This window comes from Desmodus rotundus, chromosome 7 (genome assembly GCF_022682495.2).
Source record: "Desmodus rotundus isolate HL8 chromosome 7, HLdesRot8A.1, whole genome shotgun sequence".
In the NCBI taxonomy this organism is placed as follows: domain Eukaryota; kingdom Metazoa; phylum Chordata; class Mammalia; order Chiroptera; family Phyllostomidae; genus Desmodus; species Desmodus rotundus.
Genome location: NC_071393.1, coordinates 18,150,348 through 18,177,377, shown reverse-complemented (window position 1 = coordinate 18,177,377; position 27,030 = coordinate 18,150,348). Strand labels below are relative to the sequence as shown.

At 54.1% G+C, this 27,030-nt stretch overlaps 1 protein-coding gene across 4 annotated transcripts; it reads right to left on the bottom strand.

Annotated features, from left to right (window-relative positions):
* Nucleotides 1-285: 285 nt before the first annotated feature.
* HPS4 (HPS4 biogenesis of lysosomal organelles complex 3 subunit 2) lies at nt 286-27,010 on the bottom strand. 4 transcript variants are annotated; one of them, XM_053927741.1, is made up of 14 exons: nt 26,926-27,010; nt 24,655-25,193; nt 22,918-23,008; nt 20,880-21,023; nt 17,337-17,444; nt 16,788-16,904; nt 15,571-15,665; nt 13,956-14,028; nt 12,040-12,076; nt 11,221-11,317; nt 9,685-10,618; nt 4,781-4,913; nt 4,174-4,282; nt 286-1,743 (listed from the first exon to the last, which is right to left on the bottom strand). In XM_053927741.1, the coding sequence occupies exons 2-14, from the start codon at nt 24,693-24,695 to the stop codon at nt 1,572-1,574; spliced, it is 2,151 nt and encodes a 716-aa protein (XP_053783716.1). In that variant the 5' UTR covers nt 24,696-25,193; nt 26,926-27,010; the 3' UTR covers nt 286-1,571. The 4 variants fall into 4 exon arrangements, with proteins under 4 accessions (XP_053783716.1, XP_053783715.1, XP_053783717.1 ...); XM_053927740.1 differs by having other exon boundaries at nt 26,922-26,985; XM_053927742.2 differs by having other exon boundaries at nt 26,841-26,942.
* Nucleotides 27,011-27,030: the final 20 nt, after the last annotated feature.

Genomic DNA, 27,030 nt, shown 5'->3' with positions numbered 1-27,030 from the left:
GGAAAAGACACCATGTCATACACATTAGGCATTTGCTCGCACACATGGAATTATTAACATCGCGGTTTTCAAATGGAATCTCCTGGTAAACATTCAGTTACAACTCTAGCAAATACTGGGCTGGCCGAAAAAGCTCATCTGGTTCTTTTCCTGTACAGTGGTTCTAGTAGGGTGGCTGTCTTTACCTTCATTCGAAATAATTCTGTTAGATTGTATTGTGACAGCTGTCCTATCAGCAGGCATTAAAAAAAAAAACCAAAATTGGTGAATTTTTGTGTAGCCATTTTAATATTGAAGGCGGAAGTACGTACGCAACATTGTCAGCATATTACGCTTTATTATTTCAAGAAAGGTAAAAACACAACTGAAATGCAAAAAAAGATGTGCCGGGTATGGGGGAAGTGCTGTGACTGATCGAATGTGTCCGAAGTGGTTTGCGAAGTTTTGTGCTGGAGATTTCTCGCTGGACGATGCTCCACTGCTGAGTGGACCAGCTGAAGTGGATAGCGATCGAATGGAGCCATTAACTGAGAACAGTCAGTGTTACACCACGCGGGAGACGGCCAACATCCGCAAAATATCCAAATCAGTAAAGCTGCTGATGGAAAGGAACAGGTGGCTTGTACTTCACGGAAGAAAACGTGCGGGCCTGCCTTGTGGCCTGCAGCGTGCTCTCGCAGCGTGTCTGGCGGTAACATGCCAGAACTGATGTGACTGCGCCGGCCCAGAAACACCAGCAGCTGCGGTCCTCTCTCACACAGGACGCACAGCACCGCTGAAGAGCGCCACTCTGCTTTTGCCCCCAAACGTGTGCCAACTCCCACTTGGGGACACCCACTCAGGAGGAAGCAGCCACACAGCCCAGGCCCACCCGAAGACGCGCAGCCTGGCCGGGCATCACCCAGTTCTCCAGTCTCTGCGCCCCGGCTTTCGGTTACCGATAACCCCCAAACGCCCTTCCATACTATCGAGACTTGCCTGCGATGGCTACTGCACAGAACAGGCTCCCAGCGTGGAACACAGAACTCAGACAAGGCGGTCCCACCCCGGCCTGTCCCGGCCCTCCCAGGAGGACGGCCCTGGTGACACTCTAACTGAGAAGTGGGCGTCCGGGCCGCCTGCCGCCGAGCCCAGCCCCTCTCTGTGCGGCCACACCTCGCCCCATCCCGCAGACGCGGCTGGGGAACACTAGACTAGGGACAGCTAGGTTCTAGGAAAAATGCCACCCTGAACGTCTGTGGAGACACACTCCAGAGATGTCAGGTCCTCAGGCTCAGGGTGACAGAGGTCTGAGTGGCCCTGTCTCTCTTCAGTGCGAGGAGCCGCAGCGCCTGGCCAGGCCCAACACCGCCAGTGTAATAAAGGTCTTATCGCGTGCTCCAGGTCCCGAAGGGCTACACTCTCCCACTCTTTAAATGGAGTATCAAACACTCAAGCATCCTAAGTTCCTAAAAGAGGGAATATTCCAGAAAAATAGAAGTGTTTTCTGTTTAAAAAGGCAGAGCTTCCTTCGTTGGTATTCCATTCGACAGTCACCTCCCAGGGTGATGACCTTCCCGCTGTGGCCAAGTTCAAAGTAAGTTCACCCCATGCTTCAGCAGCTTCTGCTTGGCTTTGCCCGGGAGGCTGAAGGCACTGTCCTGTGGACTCGGGAAGCCGGAGCTCCGCACGGCCGACGCCAGCTGCTGGAAATAGGTTTCCTGGACGGGGCTGCAACAGGCGTACACAGCTGTGGAGGCATTTCTACGGGAGAAAGAGAGAAGGCAACAGTCGGACGCGGCCTGAGCAGATCCGAGGCCGCGCCGAGACCTTACGAGGTTGCTCAAGTGTGGCTCAGCACACCACGGGCCGCGGGTGCAGCTGTCACGGCTCCGGGCTCTACCTCTTCACCTGCATTTCAGGTTCGGTGCCAATAACCACCTCCCTTTCGACTCCCTGGATGCTGGGGCTGTCCACAGTGGCCGCAGCCACGGGGCCTGAAGTGGTACCAACTGAACAAAGGGTTGATGGGTGTGTGCCTTGCAGATGCAGTAGCAGCTACGCAGAACGTAGCCCGGCCCACTCCTCGCGCGGCCTCATGCACTAGCGGCGTCGTCCTGTTTGACAGAGAGGACCCTGAGGCTCAGAGGTGCGTGGTGCTGCCCGGCCTCGAGGACAAGCGTCTGAGGAGGGGCTAATCTTGTCCGCACACTGGCGCAGCTGGAGGAGGAGCCAGGGAGCCAGGGGACTGAAGAGTGGGATGTGAAATAACATGGCAGGAACCCAGAGAACACCGAAGTAGAGGGAGGGGTGAGGGTCTGGTGCAAAGGAGGACCCGCCTGAGAGGACCGACTCTGGGGCCAGGCGACCAGCAGGCTCCCGGGTCCTGTCTCGCACTATTTCCCCACTGGGCCCCTGTCTCCCCTCATCTAGTAAAAGGGGACAGAGCCAGGGATCGCCAAGGCTCCCCTCACCCAGGTCCCTCCTTCTACACAAGGAGGGAAGAGGACCCACTCTCCTCCTTCAGCCTCTCCCTGTGGGACCTCGAGGGGCCAGAAGGCCACTGGTGTGTTTTGTGCCCCTCACGGGACCCGCAGGACAAGTCACGGATGGGTCACTACAGCCACGAAGAAGGCACCGGGACCTGGTGGCAATGAGCTCACCGCAGCCCGCCGTGTGCCCGCGGCTAAGTTGCTCAGCCTCTCTGAGCCCCAGCGTTGTCGTCGCTCAGATGGGTCTGACAGCAGGACACCCTTCACTGGGACTGTCAAAGAGTAAACGGGAAGGAATACGTATATATGTATATACACATGAATATAAAATACATGTACATATATACACATATATGTATTGCTCAGCACATGGTGAATTTTTAACAAATGGTACTGTTTCTGTTACTATTCTAAAAATAAGCTACAGACCCCAGCGCCAAAGCCCTCTCAGCAGCAAGACAGGCACAGTGCTGGGGGGCCAGAGCACGGCTGGAGGCTCACGCGCTGACGGTGTATTCATCTCCGTTGCTCACAGAACAGACACACGCACCCACACCCACCAGAGCCAGCTCCCAAACCGTGATCGTGGGCGCAAACCACGTCTAGGTGGCCAGCCTGGGGCGGCAGCGCTGACTCAAAGCCAGGAAGACAGGAGTGCTGTGCAAAGAAGAGCGAACCACTGGCTGCAGAGGGCACCGTGCAGCCGGAACACCCCACAGGCCTCAGAGCCTCCTCACCAGGAGGGCCTGGGCCCCAGGCACCTCCTCCTCGACCGAGCTTCCCTGAGCCTGGAAATGTGTGTGGAAAAAGCACGTCATTTAGAGTCTGGGAGATTGGAGTTCGACCCTGGGGCAAGTCACTGTCTTAACTGTGCTTCAGGGTCCTGTCTGCTAAATGAGGAAGAGTCAGGCACTCGCCCGACCGGCCCCAGGCACTCCCCTCCGACCTTCTACCTTGCCTTACGTCCTGCTTCCCAGCTCACAGAGACGCACGTAGGGAGAAAAGTGGGATTTGGTTGGTTAAACACTGTGAGTTGCAGTGATAACGAACAGACCTCTATCTACTGGCATGGAGGCGTTCCGGACATGCGACACAGTGGGGAAAAAACTCACAAAACGGCATGTTAGTATGACCCTGTTTTCTAGAAGAAAGACTATTAAAATAATTAAAATAAGCAAATACCCCCCCAAAAATAATACGAATGATCTATATTTTAAATACAAAAAATGGAAACTACACCCAACAAAACCTGGAGCAGTAAAGACCAAACCAACGACCAAGGGCATCTCGGGGGGGGGGGGGGGGGGGGGGGCGGGGGGCGAGGCGGGATGTTGTACTGCGCAGACTGGGGGGGCTGTGATTGACAACAAGCACGTACAGCTTGTTAGGTTGGAAGACGACACCAGCACTTCAGTACCACTCCTGACAAGGAGACAGAGATGCTCCTTCCCCAGGGTTGAATGGAAGCTCTGAGCTGGTGTGGACCTCGGGTGCCCTCACTAACGTAGCCCGGGGTCTGGAGCAGGTCTGAGCCCCAGAAACGCATGAGAGCAGATGATGGAGCCAGGGGGCGAACGAAAGGAGGCCTCAAAGACAGTAACTGGGATGCCCTTCATTTAGTTGCACAGGAGGCCCCGCCTGGGACCCCGGGAGAGGCGGTGGCTGGCGCAGGACCGTGAGGGTGACTCACGGGGAAACTCACCTGATGGTCATCTCGTACAGCGAGGGCAGCCGGGCGAAGTCGGAATGCATCAGGCTGACGGCCTGCAGGAAGCGGCGATCCTGGGGTGTGGCCACCTGTGGCAGGTTCGCTTCCAGAAGAGGACACAGAGGCCATGAGTAGCAGACCCCCTCCACACACCTCCCCGACCCACACTGTCAGCTGGGACCAAGCACGGCTCGTGGCCATGAGTGTGGGTGCTGAGGGGGAGAGGCCTGCCGAGGGTGCTGGGCCCTGACAGCTGCCACCAAGCAACAGAGCACACTCTGTCCCCAGTAATAAGCAACACTGGTTTGTGCATGAGTATCAAAATTTTGAGGCAGAACCTTATCACAGATATTTGAACATGTGTGTGCTTCTCTCAAAACACTGGAGAAACAGCCAAAAAAAGACAAATGAGCAAGGAAGTGTTTGCCAAGCAAATTTTAAACACAGTGGGAGCTGGGCTGTGAGTCAGGAAGCAGCATCCTAACCCGCTGCACAGCAGCCAGCTCTGGACAGCACCGGCACCCACCGGGCACTGGGCCCCAGTTCTCACCTTCCCCCACCGGCGGGGCCCGGGGCCCGGGGCCCACACCTGGCCTCTTACCCGTCAGCACGTTCTGAATGCGGTCGTAGTGCGTGAAGTTGTACGTTCTGCTGGAGGACGTGGCCTCGTCTCTGGGCAGCGTCTCCTTCAGGTGGACCTCCAGCCCGTTCAGGGAGGCCAGGCTACTGTGGTACTGCAAAGGAGCCCAACGGGGTCAGGGCTGCAGAGCTAACCTCCGCGGGCCCACACTCAGCAAAGACCCATCCTGAGAGTATGCATGGCCACTTGGTTCAGCAACAAGGACTCTGCCCGACGTTTTTACCCATTTTTAGAGAAACATTAACTTCTGCCCTTATGTTTTAACCCTTTTTTATACTGTAGAAAAATCAGAAAATGGAGGTAGACAGAAAAATAAATTTTAAAAGGAAGAAGAAAGCAAAGAGAAATGCCCCCAAATGTCACCACTCAGAAACAGCCACTGTTACTAGCCCCCTGTGCTCTCCCCCAGTGATGACTTTCCCAGGGAGGCAGCAGGGTCTCACAGCACAGCATCCAGGCCCGCCCCACGCCGCCAGGGGAGCAGCACTGGCCAGCCCTCCACTGTCTGCAAGGAGTTCACTGCTCTCTCGGGTGCATCAGCGCAGTGCCCACGTGCACCGTGCTTGGAAGGGCCGAGGTGTGTGGGTCAGATGGTTTTCCGTGCTCTGGTTCAGAGGAGGATCCACCTGAAAAGGCTGTTCAGGAGGCAAGGCCCGGGCACCCGCATTTAAAAACCCTCCCAGGGAAGAACTGTGTGCAAGTGCAGCTGACAACAGTGGAATATACCGTTTGGTGCGATGCTTTCTTTGTAAAATAAAAATGGGATCAAACTGTAAATAGTGATTGCGACCTAATGATTGACTTTGTTCATCCTTCAAATATTCTACGACAGCTGTGTGGTACTCTTTGGCTCCACTTTGGGCTTTTCCAAGTATAGTGGTTACGTCCTGATTCACTCAGTCTAAAACAGAGCCTCCTGGGGCTCCCATGGGGCTGCTTCAGCCACAGGAAGGCCCCTGTCCCCAGCGGCAGATGGGTCCCAGGTGAAGGACATCCTGGCTCAGCCTCTTCCTAGCCAGATGACCAGGGCAAGTTACTGAATATTCCATGCCTCTTTTTTTTTCACCTGCAAAATGGGACTACTGCCGGGCTGCTGAGTGGATAGTGAAATAGCATAGATAAAGTCCTTTGTAAACTCTAAAGTGCAACCCTGGAAAAAGGCATTTTTGTAAAGAATCAAGAAAATGAAAATTAGCCCTGGCTGGTGTAGCTCAGTGGATTGAGTGCCAGCCTGTGAAGCAAAGGGTCGCCGGTACCATTCCCAGTCAGGGCACATGCCTGGGTTGCAGGCCAGGTCCCCAGTGGGGGCATGCAGGAGGCAACCACACATTGATGTTTCTCTCCCTCTCTTTTTCCTTCCTTTCCCTCTCTCTACAACTAAATACATAAAATTAAAAAAAAAATAAAGTGAAAATTGTCATTGTTAATAAGCACACACGACTTGTCCACGGGCGAGCGACTTTTCCAGACCTGGGGGTAAACCAGTGTGCGTGGGGAAACCAGTGTGCGCGGGAAGGCAGGGGTGCAAACAGAAGGCCTCCGAGACAAGTGTCACAAAGGCGCAGGGTTACTTTGGGCGGTGGGCTCAAGTTCGTCTTTCTGTGTGAACGTCTCAGAAATGACATTCAAAGGCAACCAGCTAGACGCGCAAAGTCTTACGTTACATGTGCACTGTGTGTGTGCAATGCCTGGCCGCGTGCTGGGCTCCTAGGCTGCGGTCAGTCAGTGCCTGCCCAATGAGTGACCAGGCGAGTGTGCCCCGTGGCAGGACACCCCACTTAGGAGCGATCTGGCTCACACGGAGGGTGCGGTGAGGTCCAAGGACGTGTGGTCGGGGAAGGTGAGTAAAAGGCCGCCTGCTCAGGCCGCTGCTCTAGCCAAACCAGCACAGCGCTCACCGGGAAGTCAAACCACAGCCGCTCCGGAGGCGTCTGGGCCGGGGGAGCCTGGTCACCGGCGGCCCTGCCCTCCTGAGCAGGTGCGCAAAGGAAGGGACGATGGGGACAGAGAATGAGACACGCCAAAACCTGAGTTTTCCCTGGCGGCACTGAGCTCTGCTTCTGGAATTTCCCGCCTGACTTGTACTCAAGATAAGACCCCTCGACCATAAATGCGCATCACAAGATACTCTATCAGATGACAAGGACACTTTTACTAGCACCCGAGTGCTTTCACATGTACTGGGGTCTGTGAACCACGGCCTGGGCCCAATCCAGCCCATCCTCTGTTTCTGTATAGCCTGAGAGCCGAGAATGGTTTTTACAGTTTCACAGAGTTGGGGGAAGTCAAATGAACAGCATCGTGATCTGTGGAAATTACTCAAGTTCCCATTTCCGTGTCCATAAACGAAGTATTACGGAACACAACCCCAGCACCTACACGTGTCTGAAGTTTTGTACTGTAACAGCAGAGGTGAATGGCTGTGTGGCATGGAAAAGATCTCCTACGTGCTCCTCAGCATCAAAGGTTGGCCAACCCCGGCATGTACTACTACGTACGCAACCCTCACAACAGCCCGAGGTGACGTGGAGCTGGGGTTAATTCCTGGGTCCTCCTGCTTCGGGTCCACAGCAAAGCAAGGGGCTCGAACGTCAAAGTGGGCCAGGAGGTGAAGAGACTGCCGTGACACACACATCCACTCAGAAGCACCAGATTCACGGGGCGGGGGTGCACTTCCACATTTCAGGGTCACACTCTGCACCGTCCCCAGCCTCATCTGCTGTACACGGAGGGCTCAGTACCTGCATAGCCAGGAAGAACCGGTGCTATTGCTGCATTTGAAGGTCAGTGAGAGTATCTTGGGCTCTGAGCAGGAAACTCTCAGTGGCTCTCTGCTGCCCCCTGGTGTGAGTCTAGTCTGTTCCCTCTGAGCTAATCCCCCTCTCTCCCGGCTGCTCCTGGGCTCATCCCCTGTGCCCACCTCCCAGCCGCCCACCCTGGGCAAACATAAAGAGTGGCAGTTGATCCACTGAAACACAAGGAGGCAAAATGACACCAAGGTGCCTTGGCAGCATGTAACACAACCAAGGAGCCCTTTCCAGGGGGTGTACCCACTGTCACCTCTGGGATGCAGCTGACCATTTTGCGGGGACACTTGCTTTTCTAGACAGCAGTGCACAGAAATCGGGTCTGGGACAGAAAGACAATAAAGGACCTCTCCCAAAATTACACAACAGACCACCTTTGTGTCTGGTCCTCCAACCCCACTCAGGCCAGCAAGCTGATCAGTTAGTTCCACCCTCCTCTCTCTAGGAAAGACGAGCTTTTCTCCTTCCCTCATGCTGCACTCTCCCCTGGGGCCTACCCGACGCTAACCCCCCCTTTACGTGAAAGCCCATGGAGGCGGCTGCCCTAGCAGCATGGATGGGCTGGGGCAGACCATGTGACATGTCCACATACGAAGAGCCACAGAGGGCAGGGCATTCCCCCTTCCTTCACCTTCCTACCGACCATTCCAAGGTCAGGTCCATACGGGACAGGGAGGCTGGGGTGGGGGGCGAGAGACAAGAACTCTGGGCCCGCCACTTGCGGTAGGTCTTTAACCGGACGAGGCTCAGCGTTCGTGCTGGTGAAATGGGGGTTACAATGCCTGCCCCCAGAGCTGTTCTCGAGCCTGGCTGACAGAGCAGATGTAAAGCACTTAGCATGTACTGAGGGTACAGAATACATCTCAATTTACTTCCTCCTTCAAGTGCAGCCTGAACTACTTTCTCTTTTTAGGGGGAAGGTGAGAGAGAGACACCATATCTGCTTGATGGCGCCCAGGCACTGGACCTCGAAGTAGTAACATGTCCACAGCTCAAGGCTAAGCAGAGCAGCCACGGAAACCAAGGCCTGGGCAGGGAGACGGGTGTAGGGACTGCACTCCTTGCTGGAGACGCCACTCGGAGCTGTGGTGAAGGAGCGAACGGAAGCAAACGAGCCGCCACCACCCCGTGACTGGCGTCTGCAGCAGGGAGAGATAAGCAGGGCAGGTCTGGAAGGGAGCAGTGTCTGGCCTGGGGCTCTGAGTAAGGAAGCTGCATCCCTCCTCCTCAAGCTCCAAGGTGCCTCGCTCATTTCTGGAAAGTCACGAGCCCTGCATGCTAATGAGACACACTTAGAGTACTACAGGTTTAAGAACAAAAACAAGGCAAGCCCCAGGACACCATTCACCCTGCAGTGATTTCAACCTCCTATTCCTATGCTACCACTTCTCCCGCAACTACAGCCAGGCTGTTACTATAGCAACTGCTATCTCTAGGGTAGGCCCTGAAAAGGTACCACCAGCAGCGGGGAAGGGGCTGGAGTGGGTTAAGGGGTGCCTTTTGGAGCCAGTTGGGACTTCAGATGTCCCTGGCCCTCTGGGAAGGAGCTCCACTTGGGTATAGTGCATGGGCTTCCAGCAAACTCCTGACACTGGCTGTGACCCGAGCAGAGAACAGACTCCAGCCGACTCGTGTCCTAGAGCTGCCCAGGCTCAGAAGTGAGGCCACTAGTGATGGCGATGGCACAGCAATGCCGTGTGTGTGGCCAATGCCCGCATGATCGCACTGGGGCTGTAAGGGCAGGACCTGTCACCACCCCACAGGGCTGACGAGGATGCCCATCACACAGCCAGCACTAGACTCTGACCTGGCCCTCTGCGACCCTGAGAGAAGCAGGAAGTGCGACAGAGCAAGCTCTGCACCGGTCCTGTTCTCACCCAAGCCCGCACGCCCACAGGGGCAGCACACCACCTGCCCGGGTGAACGAGGACTTCTGCACAGGGTTGTGGGCAAGGCAGGGCTGTGAGGGCGCGGCTCCCCGACCTGTCCACGTTCGGGGGGGGGGGGGTGGGGGGGGGGGCGGGTGCCAGAGGGGCTGGGCGGTCCGAGCACACTCACCACCTCCTCCACTGCGGCGCTGTCCCCCAGCAGTGGCCCCTCGGCCAGCAGGGCCAGCACCAGCCCTTTGATGCTGTGAGTGTAGAGGTTCACGCGCACGAGTTCTCCGCAGGACGCTGTGGTCTCCTTGGGGTCAGCGCTGCCTACAGAGGGGCCGTCCTCTGGAGAGTCTGTGGAGCCCTCGTGGCACCCCCAGCCGCAGGCTGAGTGGCCCTTAGGGTCCCCATCCACACACCGCTCTGTGCCTTGCTCCCCTACTGGCAGCTTAGTTCCTTGCTGCCTCGAACCTAAGCGAGGCGATGACAACGGCCAGCTCGTCCTTCTGGGGAGGAGGTCTTCCCTGGGAACGGGGCCCTGGCTGCGGCCCCCAGGAAGGTCTTCGTGCTGCTCCTGGGCCCCGTTCTGGTTGAGCACGTCAGGAGCAGAGGAGGAGAGGCCACCTCCGATGGCTGTGCCCACAGGCAGGGCCTCAGGAGGCTTCGGTTCCACGTTGCCAGCGTTGCCGACAGATTCCTTGTGACAAGGACCACCACCATGGGGGACATGCACATTTGAGAAGGCAAGATAACCTGAGGATGTTCCTGTTTCCTGAGCTTCTGGGATGTGGATTTCAGACAAGTCCAGCTCCTCTTCGCCCCCGGGAAAGGCAGGCTCCCTCACCAGGGCGCAGCGGAGACCAGGAGGCTGGTCCTGGGCGGTGCCACACAGGCTCACAGTCTGCGTGCTCTCTAGGTGGCCATCGCGGCACTGCCCGTTCTCTTCACAGCCATTTGCCCAGGCCATGTCAGGGGGCCTGGACTGGGGGGTGGCTGCCCACGTCCAAGCAACGGGTTCCTCGGGCCTGGTGCTGTCTTCCTTCAGGGCGGATGGGCTCCAACCCTTTGGAGGACGCCAGGCAGAGTGCTCGTGGAGTCTGGCTGGAGGTGCAGGAGGGCTGCCGAACAAGGGAACTGTGAGGGCACAGCCACTGGGCGTGGGGCAAGTGCCCCGCCCGGGGAAGACTAATGCACCGCCATCTGTGACCAGCAGGGGACCCGAGCCCACAGAGTCTAAGAGGCCAAACCACAGATGTAAAAATAAGGCGATGCCTGGCTCTCGGGGCTTCGCACAGCGACACCAGGATCACCCACTGAAAGCGGCAGGACCCGCTGGGTAAGAACCACCCACATCTGGAGGTCTACGGTAGTCAGCCCCATACTGGGTACCACACGTACACGACTTCCCATTTCCACCACGAGCCCATGAGGTAGACGTTACAGGGCCCATTCTAGAGAGGAAAAACTAAGGCTCAGGTAGTGGACGGACTGGACCAAAGCCACGCAGCTGACAGGCAACAGATCTGGGTTTTGAAACCCACACTGCATGCCACCACACCAGCTGCCCTAATCTCTATGCTGAGGTTCCAGAAGCCCCTTCCGGGGCAGAGCACAGAGAAGATGGAGTTAAGGAGGGACGGGATGTACCAGGGGCTCATGTGGATGAAGCCGCGTGAGGGAGCCCCTAAAGCGTGGTTTAGAGCAACCCCGTGCCCCTCACCTAGCCACGTGCTCCCCCGGGAACTCGTGCAGACTGGCGGCCTCCTCTTCCGTCAGGAACACGGGCAGGATGCGCACGTTCGGGGGGAGGGCCGCTCCTGGAAGCACAAAGCAACATGGACAGGGCCCTCCCCTGGACCAGAGGAGGGACGGCAGTGACGGCTCTCAGGGTGACCCAGGTTCCCCACACGCCAGCTCAGCGAGCAGAGCTGCGACACACTCCTCAGCCCAGAGTGAGAGCACAGAAATGCAGCCTCGATGCCCGTGTGGGCACCCTGACCCCCACCGTGGAGAAGGGTGACACTGGGTGGAAGAAAACGTGTGGCACTTAAACAAAAAACACATGAACTGGGAAAAAAGCAGTTCCAACAGCTAAAAGGGATGTGCCCCAACCTAGGCCTCAAATACAACAACACAGCCCCCAGGGATATGTCCCCACGCTGCACGAGGCCTTCCTGGCGCCTGCCATCCGTCTCCCCTCGCCTGGCCAGGCCCCCTGGGCCTCGTCTGCGCCAGCTCCTGCCAGTGAGCTGGGAGGGGCTGAGGGGCTGAAAGGTGCACACACAACACAGTACACAGACACTCTACCGCAGAGCCGGGACTTATCAACCAGTGGTGGACGTCACGTCACCCGGTAAGTTTAACTTTTGAAACAGGCGTGCCTACAATCGTGAGCCGTATTCACAGTTAGGACTGCGGTGGCTGACTGCACCTGAAACTCTACACTATCTCCCTAGCCTTCCGAGCGGCTGAGGCAGCCACACGGGACGGCGGCACGCAAGGCTGCTCTCCCGCGGCAACAACGCACCTCCCTACTTACCGCGCTCCTGCAGGGCGGCCCCTCCTGCAGGCGTCCTCTGCAAAGAAACACACACAGAAGTTGGTGCTGGGTGCCACGTCCTCCTCCTGGCCTGGCCATCAGGGCCACGCCGGGCCATCTGCTCACAAAGTGAGTCCGTCCCAGAACGCTTGTCCCCACCGCGTGCCGAAAGTGAAGCAGATGGAAGAGCGGCTCCCCCAAGCTGCCTGCTCACCACCACGGCGTGGGGTGGGAGAGACCCTGAGCCTCCTCAGGCCACCGGGCAGCAACTCCACCCACTCTCGTCAGGCTTTATGTTCTGGTTCCTTGGTCTTCCCCTCCGGGAACGAAAGTGGGGATTCGCGTTCTCTCTCATGCTTCGAGAGAGCGTGCCCCCTGGAACACAGCCTCCTCTGCCCTGGCACAGAACTCACACGAATTCCCCGGCACTGAAAACGTGAGGGTCCCGTGACCCTCCTGGTGAAGGCTAGACCCAAACAAAACGCTATGCCGGGTCTTTGGGTTTACTTGGATTCATGAGCAAGGTGAGAAACCTGGGAATTTTCTCAAAATAGCTTTCCGGCCTTCCCAGCCCAAAGACTCCAGCAGGACACAGCCACACAAAACCAGAGCCGCCCTTCTAGCCAAACTGACTTCCACCCCCACGGAACGACAGGGCTTTCTTTCTTCACTGAAGCTTATTCTAGACAAAAATTCGTTTAAAAGAAATCATGTATAATTCCCCTACCCACAAGCTAATGCTATGATTATTAGGCATATTTTCCTTTAAGCTTACTCATTTTTAATACTTTATATAAAATCCTATTTTATAAAGGAGGATTACATAAAATGCTATTTTTTGGCTTAAACAGTAACATACAAGTCCTGTCACTAAAACACCTTTGGCCATTTTGAATGGCTGAGTAAAGCTGTATGGAGTTTAAAGTGGTAAAGGTGCTGGGGTCCCTTCCCTATTTTAGACCAGCGAAAGAGGCAGACTCTTCCGCACGGGGGGCAGTAAGCATTCCGGCTCCGTGGGCCATATCCTGTCTGCGGCAGCCAGGCAGCCTGCTGTGGAAACTCAAGAGCAGACCACCGAAACTTTGCAGGCAGCTGCGCCAAGTCCTACCTCGGACACTTCAGATCTGACTTTTTACTTTCACGAAGCCTGTCGTGCTAAAGTGGTGAGGATAAAGCTTCTTCAGCAGGCAGATGACTTCCTCAGGACTGAATCCTGGAAGCTGAATTACGAGGGAGAGAGGCAGGGGCGTCCTTCACCCGCTGCTCGGAGACTGCCAGAAAGACGGTTCTGAAGACCCGCCACCTGGCGTGGCGAAGCAGCCCGGCGAGGGGCTCACCATCGTTCTCAGTGCCGCTGGCTCGGCCAGTGCGAAGAGCTCGCCTGACAGCACACGCAGACCTGTACCTTCGCGGGCTGGGCATAAGCAGTGACAGAGAGAAACAGGACTGGAGGAGGGGCGCCAGGAGCTGCAGCGATGGTCACCGCGCAGTTCGACGGCCGCGGTTTCACCCTCAGTGAGCACGCAGTGTCTTCCATTGAAAAGACAATTGACAAGTACACAGTGGAAGCATCGCAGAAGAGTTTCTGATTTCCCACGTCATCCTCCAGCACCTCTAAAGAGCCAACTGCTCTTTGACACGAGGCCCATCCTGGCGGGAAGGCTAGTGCTCAGAGCCCTCCGGGACAAAAGGAAAACCAACCATCCAAGCCCACCACGCGGAAAGAAGCCATTCTCTCAGCCTTGCTGGTGAACTCGCTCTTGAGGACAATCACAGTGCCAGGCCCAGGGTCTGGACAAGACGAAGGGAAACAAGCACCCCGACGGCCACCCCCATCCTTCCAGCACCGGGCTCAGCCTCGCCAGCGGCTTCCCGGCGAGGACACATCCTGGCCCACTGCGTGGGCTCCACAGTACCTGGTCCCGGGGTGCGGCTCGATGAAGCAGGACCTTGGCCGTGAGGGACGGTGGGAGCTGGGTGCTAACGATCCTAGGAGGTCAGACACAGAAATGAGGACAGTGTGAGAAGAAATACACTGCAGGACTCTGAGCTGAAAAGACTCCTAACACCCCTCGTTGGCCAGGATCTTAGGGACACAGCTGGTGGAAGTGTCAACTGGTTACCCCCTCATGGAGGGAACTCTGGCAACTTCTACCAAAATCTTAGATGCCCAAACCCTTGGACCTGGCTTGTAACAAGAAGTATGCAGAAGACTTTATTACAGACAAAAAAGGTAAGATCGTTGGAAACGATGGGAAAACAATGGAAACTCCCACCAAGAAGAGAAGAGTTAAACTCATCAGGCACGGCCGTAACACCAGTCAAAGTGCAGCAACCGGGAGGTGGACCGATACAGACTGTGTTTCCCACCCCCAGTCTCCAGGGGGCTGAGGAACCACAGGGTCCCTTCCCGTGGAGAGTGAAAACAAGCGGAACCCGCACAAACACGTGCGTGCGGACGTGTGAAAACACAGAGGCAGGCTGCTCGCCAAATGCTGACTGCGGGACGGGCAGACGGGGAGGGAGAGTGGAGGGAACTTTCAACTGTGCCGTGGGCTTCTCTCTGGGTTCGTTGTTTTACAGTGAAATGTGTTCATGAATTCAGTGTATAATTTGAAAACAAAAATACAAAACATGAAAGGAAAAAGACATACCACCTTTGACAGCCAGGTCACAGGGAGCCTGGAGGCTGATTCAGAACCATCAAAACAAAAAAAGGGGAAAGGGATGTACGGAGGACCATGAGGAACCAGGGACTATGCTTGGTCCCATGTCTGTCACTGCATTTCACGGCCCACAAACTATCTCTATTTCTCAGAAAAGAAAACAGAGATCCAGCAACTTGCCCGAGGTCACACGGCCGGTAGGAAGAGAAGCCGGGACTGGGAACACAGCCTGTAAGACCCCCGAGTCACCAAGGAGCCTGGGGAGTTACTCTGTCAGACATTTCCTCTGGTGGCCAGAGAGCTCTGGGCACAGAGCACTTGCCCTGCGTGCCCCGGGGAGAGCAGCTGTGGGAGACACGTGCAGTGCCTCTTAGGTGTTCAGCTCACGAAGAGGCCCTCCAAGTGCGCGATGAGCTGCAGACGGGTCTCAGAGGCCAGCTAAGAGACGGATGCAGCCAAGAGGCTGGCAGGAGGCTGAGCAGAAGCACTAATGCTGCTCTGCCAAGCTGAGTGGTGGACGAAGGGCACAGAAGGCTCCCGCCCCCTTACTCACTGTCCTGGTTGGTGACCTTGGGGGCCTTGCGTTCGCATGACACAGACCAACAACTGTAAAGGCATACCCCATCCTGAGAATTACATGGATCTCTTTAAGTCTGCCTTTTCTACTCCTCTTTTCTGGACACAAAAGTTTCCAGTTTCCCAGCTTTGCTCAAAGACAGGTAATAGCCCAAATCAAATCCGAACTAGCTGATATTTGCGAAACAGCCCACCTGGAACTGGCCCGAGACAAAGCTCCCGCCTACGATCTGGACAGTGGGGCCTGCAGCGGGGACTGGGGTGGAGGAGGGGGTCTGGCGTTACTCACAGGCCTTTATAGAGGATGCAGCCGGCCAGAATGTGAGGGGAGCGCTGGCAGGTCTGCAGGATGAGCGCCGCCTTCAGCAAGAGCAGGGGGTCCACCTGCGGAGGGCGGGAAGCACGCCTCGCTTACAATCAGCGAGGAGGGAAGGGGAACTGGGGTTTGTACAATGAGTAGACAGTTGTAACCCAAAGCCTGGAAAAGGAGACCATGTCACATGTAACATCTGTGTCCTCTCTATACCCAGAACTCCTGACACCACAAAATGCCAAATCCTCAGAATAAGGAGGCCTCTCCAGAAGCTGGAAGGCTCAGTGAATGGGGCCCATGGTTATTCACAGGAGACCATGACTATAAGAGCTGAGACCAGCAGGCAGCAGGAGAGGAGGCTGCAGGTCTCAGCAGGTCACGGAGCCAGGTGAAACCCACCCCCACCCTCTCTGACAAACAAGCCCCAATGCGACACACAGCCACTTCAGTGTCTGACCAGGTCCCGTCACTCTGCTCCGTAACATAAAGGGGGACACCATGCTCTCACTCGGGGCAGCACCTCGGTGCCCAAAGTCCCTAAAATATGGACAGGGAGGATGTGGTGTCGACCTCGGATCAAGGTCACAGAGCCACAGGCAGCACTGGCGGCCAGGCCAGCCGCACGGACAGCCCACATCTCACCGAATGCCTATGGTGGGTGGGGCGGCTCGAGGGGACACAGCACTTCTCAGCCACTCTCTCCCAGATGTGGTGACCTTGTTTTTAAAAAGTTAGCCCTGGGCACTTTTAGTGTCGGGAATAACGAAAATCACACAGTAGTATCAAGTGAGAAGGGCACCTTCAGAGTAAATCGTGTCCTAACATCGATGGAGAAGGGGACTTGGAGATTACAGCGTTCTCCATTTCTGGGTCGTTAGCAACATAACAACAACGCCCTCACTGAGCATTTGCTCCATGTCATTTAGGGGTGGCCTCATCTCACCACCACGACGGTTCTGGGGAGCAGCTGTCCCAGCACCGCTCTCCGGGCAGGAAGCCTGGGCGCTGGAGGTGACCCACTTGCCCGAGCTCACAATCAGCAGCGCCATGGGATCGAGCGCAGGCCTAACCCCACCGCAGAGAAAAGCTACGCCCCAGTCCCCTCTCTCCACACACGGTTCATTAAAGGGGGAAAGAAGAGCGTCCAGAAGCTCTGTTCCTACACGTGCAACGAGAAGGGGGGAGAATGTTACTTTGGTCTGGTCCAGGTTCCAGAGGGAAGTGAATATCTTATGCAGATTACGGGTGTTTTTCAGGATTTGTTCAATGAAGGTGTTCCACTCGGCGCTCAGCTCCTCCTGGGAACAGTGCTAAAACAGAAACAGCCTGAGGTCAGCGCCTGAGATTCTGAGAGACACACTCTTCGGCACAGATACCAACGACCACAAAAACTATTCCTCGCACAGGAAACTGGCGGAAGGGACGGTGTGTTTTGAACTTCCTACAAGCACATGGTCTCCCAACCTCCTACCCTGATAACCTACCCACCACAAACTCGGGGCACTGGCTGGGGGAACCTATTCCCGTTGGGGGTGGGGAGCATGGAGAGAAATGCTTGGAGTGAATGTGACCCACGCCACTGGGGAATGGAGGCATCGAAGAGCAGCTCCAGGAGCCCCTGACCTTGTGCTGCGCACAGTGTGGTCATGCAGAGTGTAACAGACCCGAGTCAGCGCCGTGCCCTGGCAACACCGGCTTTGCTCAAGGGCCCCACACCAAGACTCCTCAACGCTCCCTCCTACCTTGTAAGCCAGAGAAACAGGTCCATTGTAAAAATTAAAAAATCCAATCAGCTGACCCAGAAACTGCTGGCAGCTGACATCAGGGAGCTCCACAGCACAGCCCAGCACCTGTGAGGGGGGAAGCCGGGAACACAGGCATTTTCCCGTACTCTGAGTGCAGGCCCAGATGCTGGCACCCCGGGCTCGCGGCAGACCGAGTCCATACCCCAGAGACATGGACCTGCTGCCCAGCCCCACACCCTCTGCTCCGGCCACGCTGGTCTCCACAGAGAACAAAGTGCTTGGGCTGCCCCACCGGAAATGCCCTCCTCCTTCCTGTTCATTTGCCCAGGGCCCTCCCAGCCCCTTCAGTGGCCATCAGAGGTTCTAGCACCTCCAGATGCTTGCTCTGATCACTCCAGCCAACGCTGGCCTCTTTTCGGACCCCTGAGCTGTTAGGCCTGGTACTTGGATGCTGAATGTTTAACGTGGGTTTCTCTGCAAACTGGGCTCAGACTGCTTCACGAACAGCCGTCTCATCCCTCTGCCTCGACAGAGTGCTTTGAGGACAGAAGCTGGCCACGTCGTCACACGGCTCTAGACCCCAAAGTGTCGTGGAGCGCTCAGTTCCACGTAGGGTGAGTACTTGCTCGGTCACAGAGCTATCTGGCCATGTGTTTAAAGAGCCTGAAAAAAGTTCATCTGCTTTGACTCAGTAATTCTGCCCCTAGAATCTTTCCTAAGGGAATCATCAGAAATTTAAGCAAACTAACAAACCCCGACAGAAAATAAATTAAAATTCCTTCTGAATGGAAGCTCCACGGAGGCAAGGATCTTTGTTTTCTCCACTGATGCCACCCAGGCGTTTACAGCATGCCGGCGCAGAGTACAAATGCTAACTTCTTCTCCAACTGACTGAATGCAATTCTAATCATAACCCCACCAGCTTCTCTGTAGAAACTGACACACTGACTCTGCAACAGAAATAGGAAGGACCTGCGATGTCCAAAGCTGTCCGGGAAAAGAAAAAGGCTGGAGGACGTACACCACCTGACCCCACCCTCAGGTAGATCCGTGGAAAAGAAGAGACAGTCCGGAAGGGGACCCACGCTAAGTGGCCACCTGACCTTTGACAAAGGAGCCAAGTAGGGAAGAATCCAACAGGAAAGGAAAGTTTTGCAACAGTGTGCTTGGACGACCGATATCTGTATGGAAAACAAGGCCCCTGACCTCTGCTTCATGGCATGTACATACATTAATGCAAGATGGGTCACAGACTTACACTTAAAAGCTAACACTACAAAACTTACCAAGAAAATGGAAACATCTTCTCCAGTGAGCTAGGCAATGGTTTTAGACAGGCCAGAGAAAGCGACAACCATAGAACTGATAAATCAGACTTCATTCCAACTAAACACATCTGCTCATCAAAAGACATCATTAAGAAAATTAATAGGAGCACTACAACTTGGGAGAAATTACCTTTAAAAAATATACATATGTATATCTGACAAAGAACTGGTATCCAAGAGATACAAATATATAAAAATATAAAACTCCTACAACTCAATTAAAAAAAAAAAAAAAAGAAAGCCCAATTTACAAAATACACAAAAACTTCCGACAGACACGTCTCAAAGGAGGATACACAAATGGCCTGGAACACAGGAAAAAGCCTTAACGTCACTAGTCATTAGGGAGATGCGCATTAAAACCACAAAGCGCTACCACTACACACCCAGCAGAATGGCCAAAACTGGACAGACCGACACCACCAGTGTCGGCGAGGATGTGGAGCAGGGCAAATGGAATTCTCGTATGTTGCCGGTGAGAACGTCCAATGATACAATCACTTCAGGGAAGGGGCTGGCAGTTTCTTATAAAAGTCACTCTACCTCTACCCCATGACCCAGCAACTCCACACCTAGACATTCCCCACGAGAAATGAAAACTTACGCCCACTAGAAAGACTCGTATACGAGTGTTCCTAGGAGCCTTTCTGTAACTGCCCCAAACAGGACAGTCCACGTGTCCACACACTGGAGAATGAAGCAGCAGGCTGATACACTTGGACAACGGAATGCAGTCCGCGGGGGAAGAGGAAGACGCTGCCCGTGCGCACAGCAGGGGTGAGTGTCCCAAAGGCTAGGCGGCATGGCGGACGCCTGTAGGGAGGAATGTCACATGTTCTACTGCACTCATGCCGCGCTAGACCAGGCAAAGCTAATCCACCGGGCAGAGGCACAACAACGGCTGCCCGAGATCGGGTGGGGAGAGAATGAACTGGGTAAGGATATAGGGGAGCTTTCTGGAGTGACGCTGATATTCTGTATCTTGAGAGGGATTCTGTTGCCAGCTGCATCATTTGTCCAAATGCATCACGTGCTACACTCAGGATTTGCGCATTTCATCACATGTAAATTTTACCTCAAAAGAAAAAACCACGAGCAAATGCTGAACTCTAGTTAACATCACAAATGACGACGGACTAGGGGCCGGGGAGGAGTCCACTAACGTGCACAACCTGGAAAAGCACTACAGTAAAAACTGGACTCATAGGAAGATAAAGGGATGAACAGAGATGGGACAAAGCAAACATAACACAAAGCCCACGACAGCACGGAGGAGGTTCAGTCAACTCCTGAACAACGCAGGGGTGAGGGGCACTGACCCCCTGCACTCGAAGGTCTGCATGTAACCTTGGACTCCCCCAAACTTGACCGCTAATGGCCTGCTGTTTCCTGGAAGCCTCACCAACAACATGATCGAGTACCACGTGCTTTGTGTGTTGTGTGTTACAGTATATTCTGTATTCTTACAGTACAGTAAGCTAGAGGAAACAAGATATTATTAAGAGAACAATAAGGAAAATACAGTTATTGGATTTACGGAGAAAAACCCACACATATGGACCCGCCCAGCACGAGGCCACGTTGTTCAAGGGCCGACTGCACGAGCGTTCACTGTAAGCTTCTCTCGACTATGTGGTGTGTTAGAAAAAATTCACGATAAAATGCTGGAAATAACACCCACAAAGCTGAATAGACTTCCTTACACTTAAACACCCTTCTGCTCAGGAATAGTGTAAAGTAAGTGTAGGTACGGGAAAGGAGCACTTTAGAGGACGTGGCACTACTAGCTGTAAATAAACAGCTTTTTTTTTCTTTTTAACTGCTCTTTGAAACCTGATACACATGCATCGACATCTTAGTCACTGATCCAGTGAGTGCAGCAGTAGAAAGGTATAAAGAAAAAAGGATGGCGATTGAAAACTCAACCCGCATCACAGACTAAAGAGAGTTCCGGCAGGCTGGCTGCAGCTTCCCAGAGCGAGGAGGAACCAGCCCCGCGCCCTGCGGGCCACGCTGCTGCGCAGGGCGCTCAGTCGCCTGGGCGCCTGCAGGGAGCGGCAGGGGACTGTGGACACAGCACGTGGGGCGAGGGGAGGAGAGTCTAGGCTCGAGAGCCCTGGAAAGCATTACTTTCTAAACCTCATCATCACGACACTTATCGCCAAGAGAAATGACTCCTGGTAGAGGCACTGGTTCTGCCTGTTCAACTTACCCAGAGGTAGTCTCCATCGACCTTGATGGCGAACTTCAGTTTCCGCAGCCGGATGAGCGTGGGCGGAGAGCCAGAGAGGTCGGAGATACAGTGGACCACGCCGGCAATCTGCCCACAAAGCAACTCCTGTTGGTCAAGCAGGGTCTGTGGGGAAGAAGCAAATCCCAGGCCGGAAGCTGAAACTGCCGTCAGCTACTCTGTCACTCCCTGGAGCGGGCACAGCCTGCAGGCCAGAGCTAGCTGGCTGCCTGTTTTCCTGTGGCCCGTGAACTAGGAATGGTGTCAGCTACTCTGTCACTCCCTGGAGCGGGCACAGCCTGCAGGCCAGAGCTAGCTGGCTGCCTGTTTTCCTGTGGCCCGTGAACTAGGAATGGTGTCAGCTACTCTGTCACTCCCTGGAGCGGGCACAGCCTGCAGGCCAGAGCTAGCTGGCTGCCTGTTTTCCTGTGGCCCGTGAACTAGGAATGGCCCTTTTAAGGGTTGTCAAAACAACAACGAAGAAGGATATGTGACAGAGACCTTCAGTGAAGCCTAAAATATTTACTCTGGCTGCTTTTAGACCCAGGCGGTGGACCCCTGCCTGGGATGACTGGACTGTCCCCGAATGCCCACACCGAACGCGTTAAGATGACTCCACAGAACTGGGCTCTTGTTCCCAGGATTCCATCCGTAACATAATGGAACCTGCACGCGTGGGTAGAGGCCTGAGCCTCTCGTGCCTATTCAAACCCCTGCAGAGCGGCAGAGCAGCCCAGTTTAATCCCAATCAGCCCGGTCCGAGGGCAATCACAGGAGCCCGCTTACAGACCTTCTAATCGATGGTAGTGCTAGGTCAACTGTGGGGCAGCCAGACATTCTGCGATGGACAGAAAATGTACACACCCCCTGTGAAGAATTCTTGCCTAGGAGAAATGAACTTGAACCTAGCCAAGGCTCTAGAATTCAGGGGTGTCCAACCTGTGGCCACAGGCCGCACGCAGCCCAGGATGGCTGTGAATGCAGCCCAACACAAAATTGTAAGTTTACTTAAAACATTATGAGACTTTTTTGTAATTACATGTCACAATGTATTTAATGTGTGGCCCAGGATAACTCTTTTTCTTCCACTGTGGCCCAGAGACGCCAAAATGTTGGACACCCCTGCCTAGACCTTACTACAGTGGGTAGAGGACATTAAGTGACACCACGTGAGGAAGTCATCGCCCAATCCAGAGCATGGGACACACATTCTGCTGTATGAATGACCTGGCTTCTTCAGTAACTCAGCAGCACGGAGGGGGAAAGGGTGTGTGGGTGAGGACTGTTAGACAATCAGACACACAAGTAACCAAATGGAACGGTGAACTTTGTTTGGACCCTGCCTAGGAAAAAGAGAAAGGGGGAAGGAAGGAAGGAAAGAGTAAAGGAAGGCAGGTCTAAGAAACACCTAAGACAATAAGGTGAAATTTGAATATAGACACTACCCTAGAAAATGTTAAGGAATTACTGTTACTGATTATTGCTACTTTTGTTGGGTGTAGTATTAAAACAAAAAGTCATTTTCAGTTGAAGGTGTTACTTGATACTACTGGGGAGGTGACACAGCGTCCAGGATCTGTTTCAAACACTCCGTTAAAAACAAAAAGAAAAAGGAGCGGAGAGAGGTTAGGCGCGGTCGTATAAAACGGACAGGCGCTGACAACTGTTAGAGCTGGTGACAGGTCTGAGGGCTCATGATACTCTCCTCTCCCCTTCTACGGATGTTTGAATAACAGTTGTTTTTGTCAGCGAGCGGACCAAAAACTGGAAGCATTGGGGGCAGAGAGAAAATCATGACAGTAACAGAGAGCTAAAGAAGGTGGAAGCACAGAGCTGCCAGGGAATTTTAAGACCCGTGCAACAAGAAATAGCACAGCTGAGTATAAGAGTAGAAACGGCAATTGCCTGGATTATCCCAAGAAAACTGTCCCAGTGAAAACCACTTCTGCGAAGTCACCACTTGAGGCATAAATGGTGTTCTGTGAATTCCCACGAAACCATCACGTGCTGTGTGGCTTACCTGAGAAGGGTAAAAGTAACAAATGCCAGCTCTTGTTGGGTCCCCTTCTTCCTTTACCTTTGAACCATCATAGAGGAAAAAGTAATTCCACCTGGCAAGAGAACAGAGTGGAGCCGTGTTTCCTTTCATGCAGCGACCAGGGCGTTTGAAGGCACAGCGTCCTGCTTCCCAGCCCGAGGAGAGCTCAGCACTCAGGGTTTGCAAAGCCAGAGGAGAAAGAACCCAGTGGCTACAAATAGATGAAAACCATTTCATAAGTGCAGTTGAGTCTAACTAGAAAGATGCCTCTCCCCAGCCGTCAAGCCGCCCGTGTGAAAGACAGGTAGCTCAGGAAGGGCGAAGTGCCCGCAATGATGCCTCCCACTGAGACGCTGCACCTTGACTGTATCAGCACCTGGCTCAGTAGCTGTATTTTAAGGCCCTGACGTCAAAGTAAATTAGGAATGTCTCAGATGCACATCGCACATCCTTGGGCACGATGATCTCCCGAAACGTCCCTTCTACCAGGAACTCACGGATTCATTTACCAAAGGTGACTGAGAGCCCAGTGTCCCACAGGGCCCCGGTGAAAACAGGGAGACAGTGAACTGCCCGTTTTAGTGCATGACGTGAGTCTATGATGGAAGAATTGGGGACTTTTAGGGTTCACAGAGAAGCACCGAACCCCTCTTTGCCTATCAACACCTTAAGAGGGAACTCAAACACGAAACCTCATCAAACTTCTGGTCCCCACGGGAATCTCTCTTCTTGATTTCCCGAACTCTGTTCTTCCCTAAAGTCTCATAGTCCGCTTGGCGACAGAATAATAATAACCTCTTTAAGACCTCAAGGCAAACTCCACAAAGGCTAGACCTGAATTTTACTTCTGCACCTCCAAGAGCACACCTGTGAGGCTGCAGCCTAAGGAGGAGCTGTGAGCACTCTGTCATCACCTGTGCTGCTCTCCCCCGGGCCCCCTACCACCCTCTCGGGCTCCCACCCTGTCTCCTGGCGACAAGCACTAACGCAGTTACTAGTACAGTCTGCTTCCCTCAGTTCCCGATGTGCAACTGGCTTCAGGGCAGGTCCAGATCAAAAAGCCTCAAAAATGTTTCAAACTCAACTTAGAAACCTCACTGCTGGGCCCCATTCTACCCTCTCCTAGGGTCTTGAGGTAAAAGCTCCCCCACTCTTCCAAGCACACACAAGAAAACGGGGGTGTCGTTCTGAACTGCTCCGGCTGTTTGCCTTCCACATGCACATTACCAGGCACTCACCCCGTTCAGTCCATTTCAACCAGGCCTTTCACTTTTCTCTCCTCCACTGAGGCTTGCTGAACCCGTGTGGGGCTGAGAAGGGCGCCGAGGCGCAGGCGGGCATTGTGTAATACTCTTCAAGGGCCCAGCTGAAGGCCGGCCAAACCTCTCCTCATGGGGTAATTCTGCAGTGCGACCATTTCTTGTCTTTCAAAAGTGGAGACTCCAACACCCACACTATCAAAGCCAGAGGCATGGTTGGTTTCCCTACAATCTACCAGCAATGCTGGACTCGCTTGAACCCTGCAAGGAGCTCACAAGGTTAGAGCGCGTCGGTTTTGGTGAGGAAAGGCTCACCTGTTTGATCCAGCTGCTCTGAAAAAAATGGCTTTTTTTTCCCCCTTACTAAAACCAAGACAACCTGGCTGGGGGTTTTCAGTTAACCCAAAACATCCGTCCAGCAGCCTGGCAGGAACCAAACCACAGCAGGCTCGCTACTCACCAGGAGGCCGACTTCGTCTCTGTTGAGGTGGAGGCAGCCATTTACCTTCCAGTCACCCTCATCCTCTTTATCGGGGTTTTCTTTTCCAGTTATGGCTTCTCTCTCCCCAGCAGTGACCGTTTCTCTGTGTCCCCGGTCCAGTGCATCCAGACATGGGAGGCTTAAGTGTTTTCAGTCACAACTGTCGCTTGCTTAGTTTTCATTCCACATGAAAGTGCTACTTCCCTCCTAGCAAGCCTTTCAGTTCCATGAATACCTCCACGCCTCTTAGAACCCCGGGAAAGAATGTAATAAAGCAAGAGAATTCCACCAGAAAAGTCAGATCCACTACCCATTAATCTGTTAATGTTCTGTGAACATTAGCTCTCTGGCTCTCTGCAGAAAGACCGCTTCAAAAAGCTCGCCAGGAAAGCCCAACAGGGGAGATGCATGTTGAAGGTGGTGCTCTGGGGCAATTTCTAGCTTGTGTGGTTCAAAGCCATTCTGAAGGTTCTTTTAAAAGTTTTGAAGCTTCCTGTTCAAACATCAGTGTCTTAGACCTAAAATAAACACAAGGAATAGATTATCTCAGAAACCCACAGGACAACATGTGACCCAGCATGGTTAACCAAATGGTATGCTTCAAAAGAGCTTTCTAAAAAGTCAAAAATAGTTTCAAAATTTAAAAAGAGAGGGTAACAGGACATCAAATCCCTTAGATTTTGGAACAGCGGTGTCTCACAGAAGAAAAAATTAAATAACTAGTGTGAAGAAGCTCCAGGGGTCAAGGACGGCTCTGCAAAAAAGGCAGCTGCTGAAGTAATAATGGAACTCAAATTAAGGAACTGTCACTTTGACAGCCCAAAGGTTATCTGAACATGCAGAATTCCGGAGCTGGGTAAGTTTCCAAAAGACATACTGAGAATTTGCCCTGACCGGTGTGGCTCAGTAGGCTGGGTGCCATCCCGCAAAGCAAAAGGTTGCCAGTTCGATCCCCAGTCACTGTTCAAGCCTGGGTTGCGGGCTGGGTACCGATTGGGGAACATCCTGGTCCAGGTACATACAAGAGGCAACAGATGGATATTTCTCTCCTTTTTCCCTCCCTGCCTCTCTCTAAAAACAAATAAAGTCTTTTTTAAAAAAGACCTGGTGAAAACTTAACAAGTGACTTTTAAACTCCCACAAGAAGGCAAATCAGGCTATCAGGGGATTTCAGAGTCTGAACAGATGCACCCTAGTACCATTTACTCTAATCCTTATTTCTTGTACTCTTTCTTCAAAACTGACCTGGACTGTCTGGTGTACTCCTTGCAATTCATCGTGTTAAATTTATCCTCCCACCAGGCTAAAACTGGCCTCCCAGCAACCGCTACACAACGGTTTGCATAACACCCTCCAGGCAAATTAAACAAGGTCTAATCCTTCCACAAGACAACCTTTTGGTCTCTTCATAACTGTACCCCTATTGTCACTTTCTCCAAGATTAATGTCCCCAGAGACATGGTCTCAAAGGGTTGCTCGCCATCTGTCGTCCTCCTGGGAGGACAATAGAGGTTTTCAAAGCTCCTTTGGTAGAGCGAAGTCCCCAGAGAGGACCCCGCTGAATCTTTGATGGTCCACACAATCTATTTTTTCTCAGCTCTCAATATCTTGGGTGAGCCTCCACAGGGTCACACTCATGGTATTCTCTGAAGCATATCTGGGTGCCTGTGGAGACGCATCTAAGCTCTCTGAACCAAGGACAGCAGCCTGACTCTCCCTATCCCTTGTTCCCAGAGGACTGCGCCCCACACTCTCAAGTCCACTCTCTAATCTCTGAAAGGACCAGAAGAGGCCGGTAGTGGCCCTGGGGTAGGGCAGGGGTTGGATGTGACCACAGACGGCTCTGGCAGCCTGGGAAGTGGTGGTAACGACACAGGGAAGTCAAGAGTGGCCGGCAATGGCCTGTGGGTGGCGGTGGTCGTGGTGGTGTAGGAAGTGGCCTCAGTGCGTCACCGGGGCAGGAAAAAAGACGCTAACGACTGCGAAGGGCTAGGAAGCGATCGGTCACCGTCCAGTGCACTGGGAAGTGTCTGGCCTCGGTGCCAGGGGGCTGGGAACTGGTGGGCAAAGGCGCAGGGCTCAATCTGCACCCGGACCCGGCGCAGAGGCCGCGGCGAGGCGCTCTTGGACCCGGTCCCTCCCCTGAGCGTCCCGGCGGTGCCCACCCGCCAGAATAGCCAAGGCAGCCCGAGGACGGGGTTCGGAGCGTGGGCGGTAGCGGGTCTCCAGCTACTTCCCCCAGGTACCTACGCGCGCGGCGGAGAGGCCCGACGTCACGCGCCACCCGCGCCTCCCGCCCCCTAAAGGTTCCTCGGCGCTGGCGCGTGGCGATGACGTAGACCCGAGAGCGCGTCG

Excerpts from the sequence above, each read along its gene's own strand:
- HPS4 (XM_053927741.1), bottom strand. The coding sequence starts at position 24,695 with ATGGCTGCCTCCACCTCAACAGAGACGAAGTCGGCCTCCTG. Across the intron at positions 21,024-22,917 it reads GTTACTTTTACCCTTCTCAG|ACCCTGCTTGACCAACAGGA; the intron begins GTAAGCCACACA and ends TCTTCCCCACAG. Across the intron at positions 14,029-15,570 it reads TGCATCCTCTATAAAGGCCT|GATCGTTAGCACCCAGCTCC; the intron begins GTGAGTAACGCC and ends CTGACCTCCTAG.